Consider the following 20146-nt stretch of genomic DNA (forward strand, 5'->3'; position numbering starts at 1 on the left):
AAAGGACAAGAGGGAGCTGGGTGTTTTAGGATGGGCGCTGTGGTGAACCTCTCCTTCAGCCTCTTGAAGGCATCGTCAGCCTCAGGGTTCCAGGTCAGCTTCTGACTCACGGAGCGGCGACGGGAGTCATACCGCCTACATAGGGAGCCGCCAGGAGATCTGTGTGCCGCGGTGGTGTAGGGGGTGCTGCACACCTCCATGGGTGAGGACTCGGAATCAGGGCGGCTTCCATAGCTTAGATGGGGTGAGCGTCGAAGCTCCGGGAGGTGTTGGGAACTCTGTCTCTCTTGCAACATTTCGTCAAGATGGATGGACCTGGTGATAAGGGTATCAAGGTCCATCTCATCGTCCCGACATGCGAGTTCAGTCTTAATGTCCTCCTGTAAGCCTCTCCTGAAGAACGTGCGCGGAGCACGCTCATTCCAGCCCGGAAGACACCGCCACCATGCGAAAGCTCAGAGCGTACTCGGACGCGGGCCCCTCTCCCTGTTGTAGATGGAGGAGACGCTCACCCCCGTCCTTTCCCTCCGTGGGATGATCAAACACCGCCTTGAACCGAGTGAGGAAGGTGGGGTAGGGTAGTGCCACTGCCTCCTCACCTTCCCAGACTGGACTGGCTCAGTAGACCGGCGAATCAGAGCACCGGAGGGGAGCAACGGGAGGAGACGTGACAAAGGGTTAAATTTAGGCACTCATTACGAATGGTTATGGTAAGGGTTAAGGTTTGGGATAGGGTTAAAACAATAAGTTTAGGCAATCATTTTGATTGGTTAAGATAAGGATGGAGGTTTGGGATAGGCTTCAAACAAAATCAAAAACAAACAGTGTTCACGACTGGGATCAAACACGCAATCGTCTGACCCAGAGTCATGTAATTACATCCATTCAGCAGCCCTGTCCACAACACCTTAGCAAAACCCAAGCTTACTTTATGGTAATAGAGCTCACTTTTGCCCCTAGTGTCCGGTTTTGAAGGTATTTCCTGACATCTTCAGGAAATGGATAGACGTCCAATTTCGACATTAATCTTGAACGAACTCCCTGTCCTGAAGAAATCCAGCATATTTTCAAACACTACAAAAGTAAGTCGTCTTGATTTAGCAAGGAGGCAGCTGTGAGGAAATGCATGAGAGCCTTTCTACATTAACTCATTAATCATTCTGAATTTGATAGAGAGATGTAGATACTACATTTGACATGTTCTACACTTTTGTCCTAAACTAAAATGGAAGCTGTAGCTTGATTTGATTGGATTAAGTTTGGTGTGTGTGCTTTTTGTGTAGCCTTCAGTGTGTGTGTGTTTGTGTGTGTGTGTGTGTTTGTTTGTGTGGTTTTGTTTGTGTAGCCTTCAGTGTGTGTGTGTGTGTATGTGTGTGTGCTTGTGTGTGTGTGTGTGTGTGGGTGGAGGAGGGGCTATGGATTGGCTATTCCCCCTGTCATTCCCCAGTGTGTATGTCTGGCTGAGGAGCTGTAGTGTGGTCAAAGCAGACTCACTCAGACAGAGTTTGTTGTGGCAGGCAGACAGGCAGTTCTAAAGGGCCATTGAGTGTGCAATGGATTTCATGGAGATGTTCTTTGTCTCTCTCGGCACTGCAGTCATTGTCTTTTATGGAGTGAAAATGGTCAACTTCGCCAAGATGTTTTATCCCAGAGTTTGGTTCCCGCAGCCAGAGTCCTTCTTTACATCCATGGGAGAGTGGGCAGGTGAGCTCTGAGTGTGTGTTTATGTGTGTGTTGACATGTTTAACTATACTGTGTGTGTGTGTGTGTGTGTGTGTTCACTGAATATTGCCATCGGAGTCTAAAATAAGTTATTGTATAAGTAAGTAATTAGGAAGAATCATCTATAAATGAAAAAGTTCTACTTGAATGCATTTCACTGTAACACCTTCTGGCATCAAACCTCAGACTAGCTGCCTCTAAGGTATTACACTGGATGTAATGAAGTGTGGCAACTTGTGGTCACAGTGTGATCTCACTGTGCAAATTATACTGAAGGACAAAGAGTTCCATCTGGACCCAGATTAAACCCATTATTTTTTTCCCCCAGATCTTTAAATGTCTGGGTGCCTGGGGAACACTCTGTAAGGTCACTCACAGCCTAGTGGATCAGTTAGGAGGCTTTAAAGGGGCAATCAGCAGTTTCTATATCAATTTTTGGACTTATATTATAAATTAATAATATGCACCCCCCAAAAATTAAATAAATAAAGGGACAACAATTATTGATAAAAGATACAAATAGGAAAATAGATAAAAAATAAATAAATAGATATGCACCCATTGATTCTTGAAGAATATAACTTATAAATGCCTCATGAGCTTAGTTCAACTGTGGTAGCCCATCAGAACCCAAAACACTCACTTTTTTTACTCCAATGTTTGTAAACAAAGTAAATGTAAACAAACACTATAGCCTCAAAACATGGTTAAAACTAAAATGTTAATATCATGGATGGTCAGTCCTTGCATCCATACCTCTGTCTATGAATTTGAGAGTGGTTACATTTCTTCAGCCCCATCACTCAGCTCTTTAAAGAATAGAGGGGGGTTTTGGTGAGTGAATGAAAGTTGTTTATGCCACAACTATCAATGTCATGACACAGCTATCAATGCCATTTTAATGTCACGTTGATGTCATGTTGACACATTGTATTATCTGGTGTGGGTGACACGGTCATCTGGGAATACTATTGGACTGGCTGACATCATAGATAGCCCAGGAAAAGAAAGCATGATATCTGCACACTGTTTCGATGCTTCACTAAACGAAGTGCATACAGTGTATGGGTATTCTGCTTTCTTTTCAAAAGGAATTTTATAGACCCCATAGCCCTCAAACTCAACTCTGGAACTCAGGGACTGATTTAGAACTGAGTTATATAGTCAGACTTACATAGTCACTTTCCGTGCCTTCAGAAAGTATTCACACCCCTTTGCTTTTTCGACATTTTGTTGTGTTACAAAGTGGGATTAAAATGGATTTAATTGTAGTTTCTTGTCAACAATCTACACAAAATACTCTGTAATGTCAAAGTGGAAGAAAAATTCAAACATTTGTTAAAGAAAATATGCTAAATAAAACACTAATATATCTTGATTAGATAAGTATTCAAACCCCTGAGTCAATACATGTTAGAATAACATTTGGCAGACATTTCAGCTGTGAGTCTTTCTGGGTAAGTCTCTAAGAGCTTTGCACACCTGGATTGTACAATATTTTCACATTATTATTAAAAAAATTCTTCAAGCTCTGTCAAGTTGGTTGTTGATCATTGCTAGACAGCCATTTTCAAGTCTTGCCATATATTTAAAGCCGATTTTAGTCAAAAATGTAACTAGGCCACTCAGGAACATTCAATGTCGTCTTGGTAAGCAACTCCATTGCATATTTGGCCTGAATTTGTCCCCCAGTGTCTGTTGGAAAGCAGATTGAACCAGGTTTTCGTCTAGGATTTTGCCTGTGCTTAGCTCTATTCCGTTTATTTTTATCCCAAAAAACTCTCTAGTCCTTGCCGATGACAAGCATACCCATAACATGATGCAGCCACCACCATGCTTGAAAATATGAAGAGTGGTATTCAGTCCCGTGTAGCTCAGTTGGTAGAGCATGGTGTTTACAACGCCAGGGTTGTGGGTTCGATTCCCACGGGGGGCCAGTATGAAAATGTATGCACTCACCCCAATTTTTTTTTTTAAGTTGCTCTGGATAAGAGCGTCTGCTAAATGACTAAAATGTACTCAGTGATGTGTTGTGTTGGATTTGCCCCAAACATAACGCTTTTTATCCAGGACATAAAGTAAATTTCTTTTTCAAATTTTTTGCAGTATTACTTTAGTGCTTTGTTGCAAACAGGGTGCATGTTTTGGAATATGTGTATTCTGTCCAGGATTCCTTCTTATCACTCTGTCAATTAGGTTAGTATCGTGGATTAACTACAATGTTGTGGATCCATCCTCAGTTTTCTCCTATCACAGCCATTCAACTCTGTAACTGTTTTAAAGTCACCATTGGCCTCATGGTGAAATCCCTAAGTGGTTTTCTTCCTCTCCGGCAACTGAGTTAGGAAGGACCCCTGTATCTTTGTAGTGACTGGCTGTATTGATACACCATCCAAAGTGTAATTAATAACTTCACCATGCTCAAAGGGATATTCAATGTCAGTTTTTTTATTTCTATCCATCTACCAATAGGTGCCCTTCTTTGTGAAGCATTGGAAAACCTCCCTGGTCTTTGTGGTTGAATTTGTGTTTGAAATTCACTACTCGAATGAGGGACCTTACAGATAATTGTATGTGTGGGGTACATAGATGAGATAGTCATTCAAAAATCATGTTAAACACTATTATTGCACACATAGTGAGTCCATGCAACTTATTATGTGACTTGTTTACAGCAAATGTTTACTACTGAACTTATATAGGCTTGTCATAACAAGACATTTCAACTTTTCATTTGTAATTAATTTCGAAAAACATAATTCCACTTTGACATCATAGGTATTGTGTGTAGGCCAGTGATCTCAATTGAATCCATACATTAAAAAAAATATATTTAATCTATTTTAATTTCAGGCTGTAACACAACAAAATGTGGAAGGGATGTGAATATATATAGTCAGACTTATATAGTCAGACTTATCAGGTCTGACTAGATGGTCGGCCCTCTATGGGAGTGGCTGAAAGTCTCTGAGTCAGTTTCCTAACAGATCATATCCTGACTAACTTAATATTATAAACTGGGTGGTTCAAGCCCCGAATGCTGATTGGCTGACAGCCGTGGTATATCAGACCGTATAACATGGGTATGACAAAACATTTATTTTTACTGCTCTAATTACGTTGGTAACCAGTTTATAATAGCTATAAGGCACCTCGGGGGTTTGCGTCGTGCCTAAGAACAGCCCTTAGCCGTGGTATATTGGCCATATACCACACCCCCTTGGGCCTTATTGCTTAATTATACCACACGGTATGGGACACTGAGGGCTACACAAACAACACAGACACACAGACACACACAGACACAAACTGAAACACACAGACACACACAGACACAAACTGAAACACACAGACACACACAGACACAAACTGAAACACACAGACACACAGACACAAACTGAAACACACAGACACACACACACAGACACACACCAACTAGTCTTGTGTTCCTGAGGGAGCAGTCAACTGGTGTTACTGGGTCCTCTTCTCCTCTTTTGAGCATGTTCTGCCTCCCACAGTGCAATAAACTGTGGTGTTCTCTTTCCCCATAAAGGACCAACAATACCTAGCCTGACCACCTCCTTTTTCCCAAGCTCTGCTTCTATTCCATTCCAATCCAGCACAGGGGAAAAAAAGCAATTAGAACAGTATGTTCCAGAGGGTATTATCCCCTTCCTTCCCCTTAACGTGGAGGAGTCTCTCCAGCTAATTGGAAATCAAATGAACATAAGTTTGTTTCTCTTTCTCTGTTTCCTTTCACTATCAAGCCTTTTTGAGTGTTCGTGACATGTTTGGTTGGAGTTTGTGCATATGTGTGTATGTGTGTGTTTGTGTAGCCTTCAATGTCCCATACTGTGTCATTTCTAATTCTTCCTCTGTGGGAGGTTTCTGGTGCGTCAAGATGTGCTTTGCATTTGTTCTTACTTCATCTCTCTGCCCTGAAGCGATGCAGGAGAAGACAGGAGTCAAGAGGAGGAAAACAGACTGTCCGGACATTGTACATTCAGAGGAGACTGGATACACTCAGCTAGCTACTGAGGGAGAAAGATACGCTGGCTAGCTTGGACAGCCCTAAGACCACTCAGTTCCAGCCAAACACCACAGTGTTAAGATGCTGCTGCCTTTGTTATATTAAGGTCACTAACCAACGCTCCCTTAACACCCTTCCCTTCCCCTCAGAGTGGAACATTCCAGGGCTTCTGTGGTAGAGTTTGGTTTGAATGTTCTCGAAGGCTGGAGTTGTTATTCAGAACTTTTATGTTCACTATCACTGTGTTTTTGTGTGTGTGTGTGTGTGTGTGTGTGTGTGTGTGTGTGTGTGTGTGTGTTTCCAAGCATATACAATTAGTGAATTGCATTAGTAAAACACAAACAACAACAAGATTATTCTGGCCTGTTGGTTTACTGAGGCATGGTGAAGGCGAACATCTTTCGTGGTCCTCTGTAGCTCAATTGGTAGAGCATGGCGCTTGTAACGCCAGGGTAGTTGGTTTGATCCCCGGGACCACCCATACATAAAAATGTATGCACACATGACTGTAAGTCGTTTTGGATAAAAGTGTCTGCTAAATGGCATATTATTATTATTATTATATCCACATTTTGTGTTTTTGTTCGCTCTCTAAGCCAAGCACTGCCTCATGGTCAGAAAGTATGGATGAGTTTGTTACTGGGACCACAGAGAAATAGACACTGGACTGCAAATACCGCAGAAATATTGAAAACACTCCAAATTAATTCTACAGTTTATGAAAATAATGTATCTCTTTTCCTAGCATGACACTGCTAGCATGACACTGTATAAAAGAAATAGTCCAAATCTTAAATTATAGTGTTTTGCCTAGTCACCCAATAAAATTCACCCTGAATTCTATTTGGAGAGAGTTCTTCTTAAGTGATAATGCCCCAGAAGCCTGTGTTTGGAGGATATATTGGCACGGGTGTTGTTAGGCCCCAGACTAAGTCGAATAATGATTGACATATTTTCATTAGAAACGTTATTTTGATGAATTTATTCATACTATTTCATCCTTCCGCAATATATAGTCCCGACACAAATCTAGGGTTGCTACCTGTCACGGTTTCGGCCGAGACTGCTCCTCCTCCTTGTTCGGGCAGGCTTCGGCGGTCGTCGTCCCCGGAGTACTAGCTGCCACCGTTGTATGTTTTCGATGTTTGTTTGGTTTTGTCTTATTGGTACACCTGTTTCTGTTTTGTGCTTATTATGTGTCCTATAAGTTCTCGTTGTTTGAGTCTTGTGTTGTGTGTAATTGTTCACCGGTCAGAGGTGCAGTGTTTGTTTCCTCCATTGGATAGGAGAGAGTTTCCGCACTTGTTGTGCGCGCTATTTTGGCGAGTAGAGTTTTACGCGTTGTGTGCGAAATTTTCGTGTTTTGCCTTCCGGGCTCTTGTTGAGGCCCGTTAGTTTTTTTGTGTATTTACTAAAGCCTGTTGGACGAAGCCTCTGTTTCCTGCGCCTGATTCCTGCACCACATCCACATTTCACACTGACAGAATGACACACCCTTATCGATGGAATCAGCAGGAGCAGTAGCAGCACCCGAGTCATTCGAGGAGCGCGTCCGCGGACAGGACGACCGGATAAACCAACTCGGGACCGCCCTGCAGGGAGTAATAAATACTCTACTCCGATGGGAGACCAGTGGGGTACCCACACCTCCACCTACCTCACCCCCACCATCGGCCAGTCCGCCCGTCCAGGCTCCAGAACCCAGTGGGATTCGGCTCTCGCTCCCGAGGGCGTATGATGGTACCGCTGCCGGGTGTCAGGGTTTCCTCCTACAGGTAGAACTCTACCTAGCCACCGTACACCCGGCGCCCTCGGGACACGAGAGGGTTTCCGCCCTCATCTCCTGTCTCACTGGCAAGGCGTTGGAGTGGGCCAACGCCGAGTGGAGGAGGATAGACGCCGCAACGATCACCTACGCGGAGTTCTCCCGCCGCTTCAGGGCTGTGTTCGACCATCCACCTGAGGGGAAAGCGGTGGGGGAGCGTCTATTCTACCTCCGGCAGGGGAAGAGGAGCGCCCAGGAGTTTGCCTTGGAGTTCCGGACTCTAGCGGCAGATGCAGGGTGGAATGAGTGGGCCCTCATTGACCACTTTCGGTACAGCCTACGGGAGGACGTCCGCCATGAGCTGGCTTGCAGGGACACCAACCTCTCGTTTGACCAGTTGGTGGACATGGCCATACGCCTCGACACCCTGCTTGCCACCCGCGGACGTCCCGAGTGGGGGCCGTCCATTCCACCCTCCAGCGCCTCCGAGCCGAGTCCTATGGAGGTCGGAGGTGCTGGTGCTAGAGAAAGGAGGAGAAGGAGTCCAAGGGGGGCCGTCCCCTGCACCAACTGTGGCCGTGGAGGACACACTGCGGCTAGGTGCTGGGGAGGGTCTCCAGGGGGAAGAGACAACAGGCCACGCACTGGGGAGTCATTCCAGGTGATTAGGCGCCCCACTTACCCAGAGCTCTCTGTTGTGCACCTAACTATACCTGTCAGTTTTCCACAGGTTGCACCTCGGTCCCAGCATAAGGCGCTAGTAGATTCAGGCGCAGCTGGGAATTTTGTTGATAGGAAGTTTTGTGTAGAGTTAGGGATTCCTCTCCTTCCTGTCAATGCTCCCTTCCCTGTACATGCTCTAAATAGCCGCCCGTTGGGATCGGGGTTGATTAGGGAGGTCACGGCGCCACTTAGGATGAAGACGCAGGGGGGTCATGAGGAGACTATTCAGCTATATCTGATCGACTCTCCTGCGTATCCGGTGGTGCTGGGGCTTCCCTGGTATATTACCCATAATCCCTCTATTTCGTGGCAACAGAGGGCTCTTAAGGAGTGGTCTGCCCAGTGTATGGGGCGATGTCTGGGTGTTTCCGTGGGGGCGACCTCGGTGGAGAGTCCAAACCAAGTGCCCGCAATGCACGTTCCCCCTGAGTATGAGGATTTAGCACTCGTGTTTAGCAAGGCGAGGGCGGCGCGATTGCCACCTCATAGAAAGGGGGATTGTGCGATAGACCTCCAGGCAGGAGCTGCGCTTCCGCGGAGCCATGTGTATCCTTTGTCTCAAGAGGAGAAGAGGGCTATGGAGACATACATAGCTGAGTCTCTGAGACAGGGATACATACGGCCCTCCACTTCCCCTGCGTCCTCTAGCTTCTTTTTTGTGAAGAAAAAGGATAATAATGGAGGTTTGCGCCCGTGTATTGATGGAGGTTTGCGCCCGTGTATTGATTACCGTGGTCTCAATCAGATTACTGTGAAATACAGTTATCCACTCCCTCTGATTGCGACTATGACGGAGTCATTACACGGAGCGCGGTTCTTCACAAAATTGGACCTCAGGAGCGCCTACAACTTGGTGCGCATTAGGGAGGGTGATGAATGGAAGACAGCATTTAGTACCACCTCGGGTCATTACGAGTATCTCGTCATGCCATACGGGTTAATGAATGCTCCTTCAGTCTTCCAATCCTTTGTGGATGAGATTTTCCGGGACATGCAGGGGCAAGGAGTGGTCGTGTACATAGACGATATTCTGGTGTACACTTCTACCCGAGCCGAGCATGTAGCCCTGGTGCGCCGAGTGTTGAGGAGGCTGTTGGAGCACGACCTGTATGTCAAGGCAGAGAAATGTCTGTTCTTCCAGGAGTCTGTCTCCTTTTTGGGTTATCAGTTGTCCGCGTCAGGGGTGAAGATGGAGGTTGACCGTGTGTCAGCCATGCGTAATTGGCAAACCCCAACCACGGTTAAAGAGGTGCAGCAGTTCTTGGGCTTTGCGAATTACTACCGGAGGTTTATCCGGGGTTTTGGACAGGTGGCAGCTCCCATAACGTCCCTTCTGAAGGGGGGTCCGGTGCGCTTGCAGTGGTCAGCTGAGGCGGACAGGGCTTTTGGGAAACTGAAGGACCTGTTTACTTCGGCTCCGGTGCTGGCGCATCCGGATCCCGCTTTACCATTCCAGGTGGAGGTGGATGCGTCAGAAGCCGGTATAGGGGCCGTTCTATCGCAACGGTCCGGCACGCCACCTAAACTCCGCCCCTGTGCTTTTTACTCTAAGAAGCTCAGCCCGGCGGAGCGAAATTATGACGTGGGGGACAGGGAGCTGTTAGCCGTGGTACAGGACCTAAAGGTGTGGAGGCATTGGCTTGAGGGGGCTCAACACCCTTTCCTCATTTTGACTGACCACCGTAACCTGGAATACATTTGGGCAGCTAGGAGACTGAATCCTCGCCAGGCTCGGTAGACCATGTTTCTAGCCCGGTTCGTATTTAAGATCACGTACATCCCTGGGTCCCAGAACGGAAAGGCAGACGCCCTGTCTCGGCGGTATGACACAGAGGAGAGGTCCGTTGAGCCCACTCCCATACTACCGAGGTCTTGTCTGGTGGCACCGGTGGTGTGGGAGGTCGATGCTGAAATCGAGCGGGCGTTGCGTACCGACCCTAGCCCTCCACAGTGTCCTGTGGGTCGGACGTACGTTCCGCTCGAGGTTCGGGATCGACTTATTTATTGGGCTCACACGTCACCCTCCTCTGGGCATCCAGGTATTGGCCGGACAGTGCACTGCCTTAGCACGAAGTACTGGTGGCCAGCGTTAGCCAGGGATGTGAGGGTTTATGTCTCCTCCTGCTCGGTGTGTGCCCAGTGTAAGGCGCCCAGACACCTGCCCAGGGGAAAGTTACAACCCCTGCCCGTTCCACAACGACCCTGGTCTCACCTCTCGGTGGACTTTGTTACAGACCTTCCCCCCTCACAGGGGAATACCACCATCCTGGTCGTTGTGGATCAGTTCTCGAAGGCCTGTCGTCTCCTTCCCATGCCGGGTCTCCCTACTGCTCTACAGACCGCTGAGGCACTATTCACCCACGTCTTCCGGCAGTACGGGGTACCCGAGGATATAGTGTCTGATCGAGGTCCCCAGTTTACCTCCCGAGTCTGGAGAGCGTTCATGGAGCGTTTGGGGGTCTCGGTGAGCCTTACCTCGGGGTACCACCCGGAGAGCAATGGGCAGGTCGAACGTGTCAACCAGGATGTGGGTAGGTTTCTGAGGTCGTATTGCCAGGGCCGGCCGGAGGAGTGGGCGAGGTATGTCCCCTGGGCAGAGATGGCACAGAACTCTCTCCGCCACTCCTCCACCAACCTAACCCCTTTCCAATGTGTGTTAGGTTACCAGCCGGTTCTGGCACCATGGCATCAGAGCTAGATCGAGGCCCCTGCGGTGGATGAGTGGGTGCGGCGCTCGGAGGAGACGTGGGACGCTGCACACGTCCATCTGCAGCGGGCCATCCGTCGACACAAGGCGAGCGCCGATCTCCACCGCAGTGAGGGGCCGGTGTACGCATCTGGAGATCGAGTCTGGCTCTCAACCAGAAACCTACCCCTCCGCCTGCCCTGCCGGAAGCTGGGTCGGCGGTTTGTGGGGCCTTTTAAAGTCCTGAGGAGGTTGAACGAGGTGTGTTACAGGTTACAACTGCCTATTGATTATCATGTTAACCCCTCGTTCCATGTGTCTCTTCTCAGGCCGGTGGTAGCTGGTCCACTCCAGGACTGTGAGATAGGAGAGACTCCTCCGCCCCCACTGGACATCGAGGGGGCTCCGGCGTACACAGTTCGGTCCATCTTGGATTCGAGACGTCGGATGGGGGGTCTCCAATATCTCGTGGAGTGGGAGGGGTACAGTCCGGAGGAACGGTGCTGGGTGCCGAGGAGGGACATTTTAGACCTGTCTCTTCTGACTGAGTTCCACCGTGGTCACCCCACGCGCCCTGCTCCGCGTCCTCCTGGTCGTCCCCGAGGCCGGGGTCTGCGCACGGCTGGAGCCGCGCGTCAAGGGGGGGGGGGGGGTACTGTCACGGTTTCGGCCGAGGCTGCTCCTCCTCCTTGTTCGGGCAGGCTTCGGCGGTCGTCGTCCCTGGAGTACTAGCTGCCACCGTTGTATGTTTTCGATGTTTGTTTGGTTTTGTCTTATTGGTACACCTGTTTCTGTTTTGTGCTTATTATGTGTCCTATAAGTTCTCGTTGTTTGAGTCTTGTGTTGTGTGTAATTGTTCACCGGTCAGAGGTGCAGTGTTTGTTTCCTCCATTGGATAGGAGAGAGTTTCCGCACTTGTTGTGCGCGCTATTTTGGCGAGTAGAGTTTTACGCGTTGTGTGCGTAATTTTCGTGTTTTGCCTTCCGGGCTCTTGTTGAAGCCTGTTTGTTTTTTTGTGTATTTACTAAAGCCTGTTGGACGAAGCCTCTGTTTCCTGCGCCTGATTCCTGCACCACATCCACATTTCACACTGACACTACCCAAGCTGGCTGGTAGTTCGTTCTATCGGTTTGGTTGCCAGAGACGCGACCCAGTCATTCGTTCTAAATGTTCCATTGCCATACTGGCTGGCAACGTTCTTATCCCTTGCTTGCTAGCTAGCCAACTACGGCTAACTTATAGTCACTTCAAACAGTGCAGCCAGAATAACAACAAAGTAGCTGCATTTGTATTTGTTTAAGCTCTTTTCTAGTTACATTTATTTGGATACATCCATAACAATGAGCTAATGAGGCACTATTTCGCCTGGCATAGGAAATGTGCTCACTCGTCAGGACACTGTTGTTCAGAGGAGCTAGCCAATAACACAGTTAACACAATCACTTCAGACTGAAGCTGGAAAGACTGCAAACTATTTGCACTTCATTTCGTTTCACCTTTTGTCAATTAACATTTCTTTGTATATATCCCAAAAATTATGCCAGCTGATTCATAATAATAATAATAATAATATGCCATTTAGCAGACGCTTTTATCCAAAGCGACTTACAGTCGTGCGTGCATACATTTTTTTGTGTATGGGTGGTCCCGGGGTTCGAACCCACTACCTTGGCGTTACAAGCGCCGTGCTCTACCAGCTGAGCTACAGAGGACCACATGATTTCAACTGGCTGAGAAACTCTGCCTCCCTCTCTGTCTCGTCCCATCTCCCGACACGTTCATTACTATGGGACAGCTGGATATCTAATTTAAATATTGAAACAATGTTGCAAATGTCAGCGAGACAGACAGCAATGTTTATACAAATATCCGCTGTTGAAAACTAAATGTTAGTCTAAAAGAAATGTGAGATAATGTCTAGATGCTTTTTATAGCGGAGATCAAGTGAATAAATTGCCTGGCTGGGCTGATGAGACAGTGGACTGCGCAGTCAGATGGAACAGAGTAAATAGGCATTTTAACATCATAGATTTAGCCGGTGGTAGCTTGTGGAATAGACACCGGCTGGAATGCGATTTTAACCTCCCGAGTGGCACAGTGGTCTAAGGCACTGCATTGCAGTGCTAGCTGTGCCACTAGAGATCCTGGTTCGAATCCAGGCTCTGTCGTAGCCGGCCGTGACCGGGAGACCCATGGGGCGGCGCACAATTGGCCCAGCGTCGTCCAGGGTAGGGGAGGGAATGGCCGGCAGGGATGTAGCGCAGTTGGTAGAGCATGGTGTTTGCAACGCCAGGGTTGTGGGTTCGATTCCCACGGGGGGACAGTATAAAAAAAAAAAGAATAATGTATGCACTAACTGTAAGTCGCTCTGGATAAGAGCGTCTGCTAAATGACTAAAATGTAAATGTAACCAATCAGCATTCAGGATTAGACCCCACCCATTGTATAAAGTCAAACATCTGCTCTAAAACACACAGTTAATAATAATATAAATAATAATAATAATTCTTGAATATGTATGTGTTAATGTGAGTGTGTGTGTGTGAACAGAAACCAGACTCATCAGGACAAAGGTCAAATTAAACACACAGACTGATCTCCTGTTGGTTCTCTGTCCTTGCGGTTCTTTTATCAGAACTGAGGAACACGCTGTATGTATATGAGTACAATGTGTCAGGACAAGATAGCACATGCAAACAAACACAGAAGAAAATTCCTATTTTGATTGTCTGCAGGAGAGGAGAGGGAAGAGGAAAGGGAAGTTCCAAGTGGAGCAGGTCCACCCATGCTGTGGTGAATGAAGCCTCTAGTGGTGGGAAATATTACTGTCTGGTTACTTCTATCAGCGATGTGGAAAGAGATTTTCCAGTGACATCCTATCCCATCTTCCTCTGTTGCAGTGGTCACTGGTGGGTCAGACGGGATAGGGAGGGCATACGCCTTTGAAGTAAGTTCCCATTACTGTTTCTGAATGTGCCTGTGACATCCAACCTGTCCATCACTAACTCCTGTGGTTCAATCCTACCTGTCTGTCCATCACTAACTCCTGTGGTTCAATCCCTCCTGTCTGTCTATCACCAACTCCTGTGGTTCAATCCCACCTGTGCAGCTGGCAGGACGTGGGCTGAACGTGGTGATCCTGAGCAAAACCAAGGACAAACTGGACCGGGTGGCACTGGAGATAGGTGGGAGGAACTAACGTCCTTCTTCTTCTTCTGGGATGATCAACATTTTCATTGGGGACTGTTTAGATGTTAGGTCAATGGGATCAATGACATGTATCTCTTGATCTTCATTCATTCTGTGACATTGCTCTTTCACAGCTGAAACCACGGGTCAGAAAGTGAAAGTGATCGTAGCCGACTTCACTGAGGATGACATCTACGAGTGCATTGAGGAGAAGCTGAAAGGCTTATATATTGGTGTATTAGGTACGTGGTTTTCAGATTTTTGTGTGTGCGGAAAGTCGTGTCATTCAGTCGTATTTATTGGAAATGTTAAAAATTAGATTATAAACGGGGTGGTTTGAGCCCTGAATGCTGATTGGCTGACAGTTGTGGTATATCAGACCGTATACCACGGATATGACCCCAATTTTTTTTTACTCTTCTAATTACGTTGGTATCCAGTTTTTAATAGCAATAAGGCACCTCGGGGGTTTGTGGTATATGGCCAATATACCATGGCTAATGGCAGGTACTCCGCATTGCGTTGCACGTAAGAACAGCCCTTAGCTGTGGTACATTGGCCATATACCACACCTCCTCAGGACTTATTACTGAAGTATAGTATTGTAAATAAAACAAGGAGAAATAATGATTTCCAAAAATGGTCTAAATAAGGTCAATGAAAGTTAACCTCATCTTATCCAATCCACACAGTGAATAACGTGGGGATTCTACCCAGTTATATTCCCTGCAAGTTCCTGCAGACTGAAGACCTGGAACAGGTGAGGTAGCTTAGTGGTTAAGAGCGTTGTGCCAGTAACCGAAAGGCCACTGGTTCTAATCCCCAAGCTGACTAGGTGAAAAATCTGTCGATGCGCCCTTGAGCAAGGCACTTAACCCTAATTGCTCCTGTAAATCGCTCTGGATAAGAGTGTCTGCTAAAATGTGAGAGGAGACAGACACTATTGGTTACCTATTGGCCTGTCCTCATACCTCACCTGTGCCTCACACTCACCTCTCTCCCATCACCATTATCCAAAACTCTGTGTAACGTCATAATATGGTTGATATTACCTGGTGGTAGACGGAAGACAAGGAAAGGGAAACACACTTCACTATTGTATTTTTTTTCCTTCCAGAGAATTACGAAAATGATCAACTGCAATGTGAAAGCTTTGGTCAAGGTGGGTGGACCTACTGATATTGAATTCCGTCAGTGGTGTTTATGCTTAAAGGGATACTTCAGGATTTTGGCAATGAGGCCCTTTATCTACTTCCCCAGAGTCAGATGAACTTTTGGATACCATTTTTATGTATCTGTGTCCAGTATGAAGGAAGTTATAGGTAGTTTTGCGAGCCAATGCTAAGTAGCGTTAGCGCAATGAGTGGATGTCTATGGGTATCCCTTTAAGTGTCTTCTTGTTTTTAACTGACATGTCTTTATACTTTATCCCACAGATGTGCCAAATAGTCCTGCCAGGGATGGAGATGAGGTGTTTTTGGAGATAGGTTTACCTCAATCTAATATTGAGACTTCGTATTGTCAATTCATCAAAAGTTCAGTTTATTTATACTGAAACTGAAATTGGTCAAATCTAAAAGTCTGTTAATTGCTTGATAAACATAAGTTGATAAATGTTAGGTGGAGAACCTGTGTAGTCCTGACCAGAGCCATGTATTTGGATTTATATTCTACAGTAAATGGCTCTGGTCCTGACTGTCCATTATGCCCTTACAGAGGGAAGGGAGTGATCGTGAACATCTCCTCTGGTTTGGCCAGTGTTCCTTCACCCATATACACCATGTACTGCGCATCAAAGGCTAGTACAGACCTGCTATCTCTTTCACTAGTACATACCTGCTATCTCTTTCACTAGTACAGACCTGCTGTCTCTTTCACTTTGAAATTGCTTCACTTAGCTTCATCTAAGTACAGCATGATCAGCCAGTTGTAAAAAAAATGCTTCTGGAATTAGTCGTTTGTGTAACAAATAATCTAAGTGATTTCAACGTTTCTATGTGGCTGTCTTTGTCCAGGTGTTTGTGGAGAGGTTCTCTCAAGGTCTGCAGGCTGAATATAAAGCTAAAGGAATCATGATACAGGTGCAGTGATACATCTAAGCATCAGTGTGCATGGATCTATTTTACATTCATGTGAAAGGGGGAAGAGCGCTCAAATTATCCGTACGTGTACTGACTGTGTACTGTATTAAATGGTTTGTACTGGGGATCTGCTATCAGCACTGTGGTCAATTCTATAGAAATTCAGTCAGTTTAGCAGGTGAATTGAAATTCTAGCTAAATCAATAATTCAAAAGTACTGAAGGGAAATAAATGGCACTTTTCAATTCTTCAACTGGAAGTTGAATTCACTTCCCCACTTGACTGAATTGAAATGGAACTGACCTCTGACCTTGTCTACTCTATTTGTCTGCTTTACTCTATTCCTCTTTCCTGTGTCTCTGTGTCACAGGCAGTGGCTCCATTTGGGGTGTCCACCCCCATGACGGGCTACCAGAAGCCCAACATGGTGACCCTGACAGCGGAGGACTTTGTCAGGACGTCCCTGGAGTACCTCCTAGCCGGGGAGAAGACCTACGGCAGCATCTGTCATACAGTACTGGTAAAACACATGAGAACATTTACAGAAAGTAGAAGTATTTACAGTGAATAGTCAGAGCCATCACTGAAACCAGGTCTGTCTGTGTGTGTGTGTGTGTGTGTGTGTGTGTGTGTGTGTGTGTGCGTGCGTGTGCGCGTGCATGTACATGTGCGTGTTGTCTCTATAGGGTTGGATGGTAAAGACCGTTCCCCAGCAGATCCTCCATAGTGAGAGCATGCAGGACAGTCTACTGGAGTATGTGAAGAAAAGAGTGGAGAAATAGGTGATAGATCACCTGCAACACATGCACTATTTTATCATCATATACAGTGCCTTCAGAAAGTATTCACACCCCTTGACTTTTTCCACATTTTGTTGTCTTACGGCCTAAAATTGATTAAATTGAGATTTTGTGTCACTGGCCTAAACACAATACCCCATAATGTCAAAGTGGAATTATGTTTTTAGACATTTTTACAAATTAATAAAAAATGTAAACTGAAATGCTTGAGTCAACCCCTTTGTTATGGCAAGCCTAAATACGTTCAGGAGTAAAAATGTGCTTAACAAGTCACATAATAAGTTGCATGGACTCACTCTGTGTGCAATAATAGTGTTTAACATTAATTTTGAATACCAATACCATATTTACAATGTGCAGGGATACTGGAGTGATGGAGGTAGATATGTATAAGGGTAAGGTGACTAGGCAATAGGATATACGATAAACAGAGTAGCAGCAGCTTGTACATGAGTGGGTGTGCGTGTGTGTAGAGTCAGTATAAATGTATGCGCACATTGATGTGTGAGTGAGCAGATGATGGAGTGAGAGTGTAGGGCCCTGTGAGTGTTCACAGAGACAGTGCAAAAATACAAATAAAAGGTCAATAAAGATACAAGGCTAACGTGTAGCTATTTTGTTATTAGATTATCCAGGTCTTCCAACTACACCACCTGATATAGATGTCCTGGATGGCAGGTAGCTCGGCCCCAGTGATGTACTGGGCTGTCTGCACCACCCTCTGTAGCGCCATGCGATCGAAGGCGTTGCTATTGCCATACCAGGCAGTGCTGCAACCAGTCAAAATGCTCTCAATGGTACAGCTGTATAACTTTTTGAGGATTTGAGGGCCAAACTTTCCTCCTGAGGGGGAAGAGGCACTGTGTACGGACCATTTTAAGTCTTTAGTGATTTGGACACCGAGGAACTTGAAACTCTCGACCTGCTCCACTGCAGCCCCGTCAATGTGGATGGGGGCGTGTTGCCCCCCCCCCCCCCCCCCCCCCCCCCCCCCCGTTTCCTGTAGTCCACGATCAGCTCCTTGGTCTTACTGATGTTGAGGGAGAGGTTGTAGTTCTGGCACCACACTGCCAGGTCACTGACCTCCTCCCTGTAGGCTGACTCATCATCGCCTTTGATCAGGCCTACCACCGTTGTGTCGTCAGCAAACTTGATGATGGTGTTGGAGTCGTGCGTGGCCACGCAGACGTGGGTGAACAGGGAGTACAGGAGGGGACTAAGCACACACCCCTGTGGGGCCCCTGTGTTGAGGGTCAGCGTGGCGGAGGGGATGTTGCCTACCCTCACCACCTGGGGCCTGCCCGTTCGGAAGTCCAGGATCCAGTTGCAGAGGGAGGTGTTCAGACCCAGAATCCTAAGCTTGGTGCCGAGCTTGGAGGGGACAATGTTGTTGAACGCTGAGCTGTAGTCAATGAACAGCATTCTCACATAGGTATTCCTCTTATCTAGGTGGGTGAGGGCAGTGTGGAGAGCAATTGAGATTGTGTCATCTATGGATCTGTTGGGGCAGTATGTAAATTGGAGTGGGTCTATGGCTTTGGGGGATGGTGGAGTTAATGTACCATAACCAGCCTCTCAAAGCACTTCATGATTACAGAAGTGAGTGCTACAGGGTGGTAGACATTGTGGCATGACGCCTTAGAGTTCTTGGGGACAGGAATGATGATGGTCATCTTAAAACATGTGGGGATTACAGACTGAGACAAGGAGAGGTCGAAAATTACAGTGAATATGCCTGCCAGCTGTTCTGCACATGCTCTGAGAACACACTCTGGAATACCGTTGGAGACCGCAGTCTTGTTGGTGTTGACCTGATTAAAGACCCTTCTCATGTCGCCCTCGGAGAGCGAGATCACCCAATCCTCTGGGTCAGTGACGGCCCTCACACCCGGCTCGATCTTGTTGTGTGTTGTTGTGAAAGGAGAGGGAAGAGGAAAGGGAAGTTCCAAGTTCGTCTGGTAGAGAGGCATCGTTGGGCAGGTCATGGCTGGGTCTTCCTTTGTAATCCGTAATGGACTGTAGCCCCTGCCACATGCAGTGGGTGTCAGAGCCTGTGAAATATGATTCCACCTTATTCCTATACTGTCCTTTTGCTTGTTTGAGGTCATAGCAGGACTTATTGTACTTATTCCTGTCCTCTGCCGTAGCCTTAGGGTTGTCTATGATAGCTCTGTGTGTGGTAGCCCTGTCCTTTAGTTTAGCGCTAACATCTGTGTTAATCCAGGGCTTTTGATTGGGGAAGCAGCGAACCCTCACCGTGAGGACAACGTCGCTGATACATTTTCTAATGAACCCGGTGACGGAGGTGGTTAACTCGTTAATGTTATCGGCGGAGTCTCAAAACATATTCCAATCAGTGCTAGCAAAGCAGTCCAGTAGTATAATCTCTGGTTCTGGTGACCATTTCTCAATGGAGCGACTCACAGGTACTTCCTGTTTGAGTTTCTGCTTGTTAAGAGGATTTTGCCAAATGTCGGATGAGGGAGGGCCTTGTATGCTTGCTTGTGGGTAGAATAACAGTGGTCTAGGACTTTATCGCCCCTAGTGGTGTTGGAGACGCGTTGACGGAAGTTGGGCATCACGTGTCTTAGTGACACAGAATTAAAGTCGCCGGCAACCAGAAAGGCAGCCTCTGGATGTAGGTTTTCTTGCTTGTTAATCCTCTTAAGGATCAGACCCTTTTATAAAATTTTCGCCTAAAATGACATACCCAAATCTAACTGGCTGTAGCTCAGGAGATGAAGCAAGGATATGCAGATTCTTGAAACCATTTGAAAGGAAACACTTTGAAGTTTGTGGAAATGTGAAATTAATGTAGGAGAATATAACACATTAGATCTGGTAAAAGATAATACAAACAAAAAAACATTCATATTATTATAATTTTTTGGTTCCATCATCTTTGAAATGCAAGAGAAAGGCCACAATATAATATTGCAGTTTAGGCGCAATTGAGATTTTGGCCACTAGGTGGCAGCAGTGTGTGTGCATAGTTTCAGATTGATCCAGTGAAGCGTTGCAATACTGGACTATTTTGTATGAAGTCTGCCCAAATGTGCCGAATTGGTCAATTGATACATTTTCAAGTACATAACTGTAGAGTACATACAAAAATGATATGGTAATACAAAATGTAAGTTTACACACTCC

The 20146-nt window shown here is 46.5% G+C and overlaps 1 protein-coding gene across 1 annotated transcript; it reads left to right on the top strand.

The window, feature by feature from the left end:
• The first annotated feature begins 1438 nt into the window (after positions 1 to 1438).
• Positions 1439 to 17535, top strand: LOC311144825 (17-beta-hydroxysteroid dehydrogenase type 3-like). Its single transcript, XM_084180972.1, has 11 exons — positions 1439 to 1704; positions 13827 to 13873; positions 14036 to 14111; positions 14250 to 14357; positions 14808 to 14875; positions 15233 to 15277; positions 15552 to 15586; positions 15832 to 15913; positions 16131 to 16196; positions 16567 to 16716; positions 16883 to 17535. Exons 1-11 carry the CDS (start codon positions 1554 to 1556, stop codon positions 16976 to 16978), a joined length of 924 nt encoding a protein of 307 aa, XP_084037098.1. The 5' UTR covers positions 1439 to 1553; the 3' UTR covers positions 16979 to 17535.
• The last annotated feature ends 2611 nt before the right edge of the window (positions 17536 to 20146 follow it).

Source organism: Coregonus lavaretus (genome assembly GCF_964263955.1).
Source record: "Coregonus lavaretus genome assembly, chromosome: 17".
Classification (NCBI taxonomy): Eukaryota; Metazoa; Chordata; class Actinopteri; order Salmoniformes; family Salmonidae; genus Coregonus; species Coregonus lavaretus.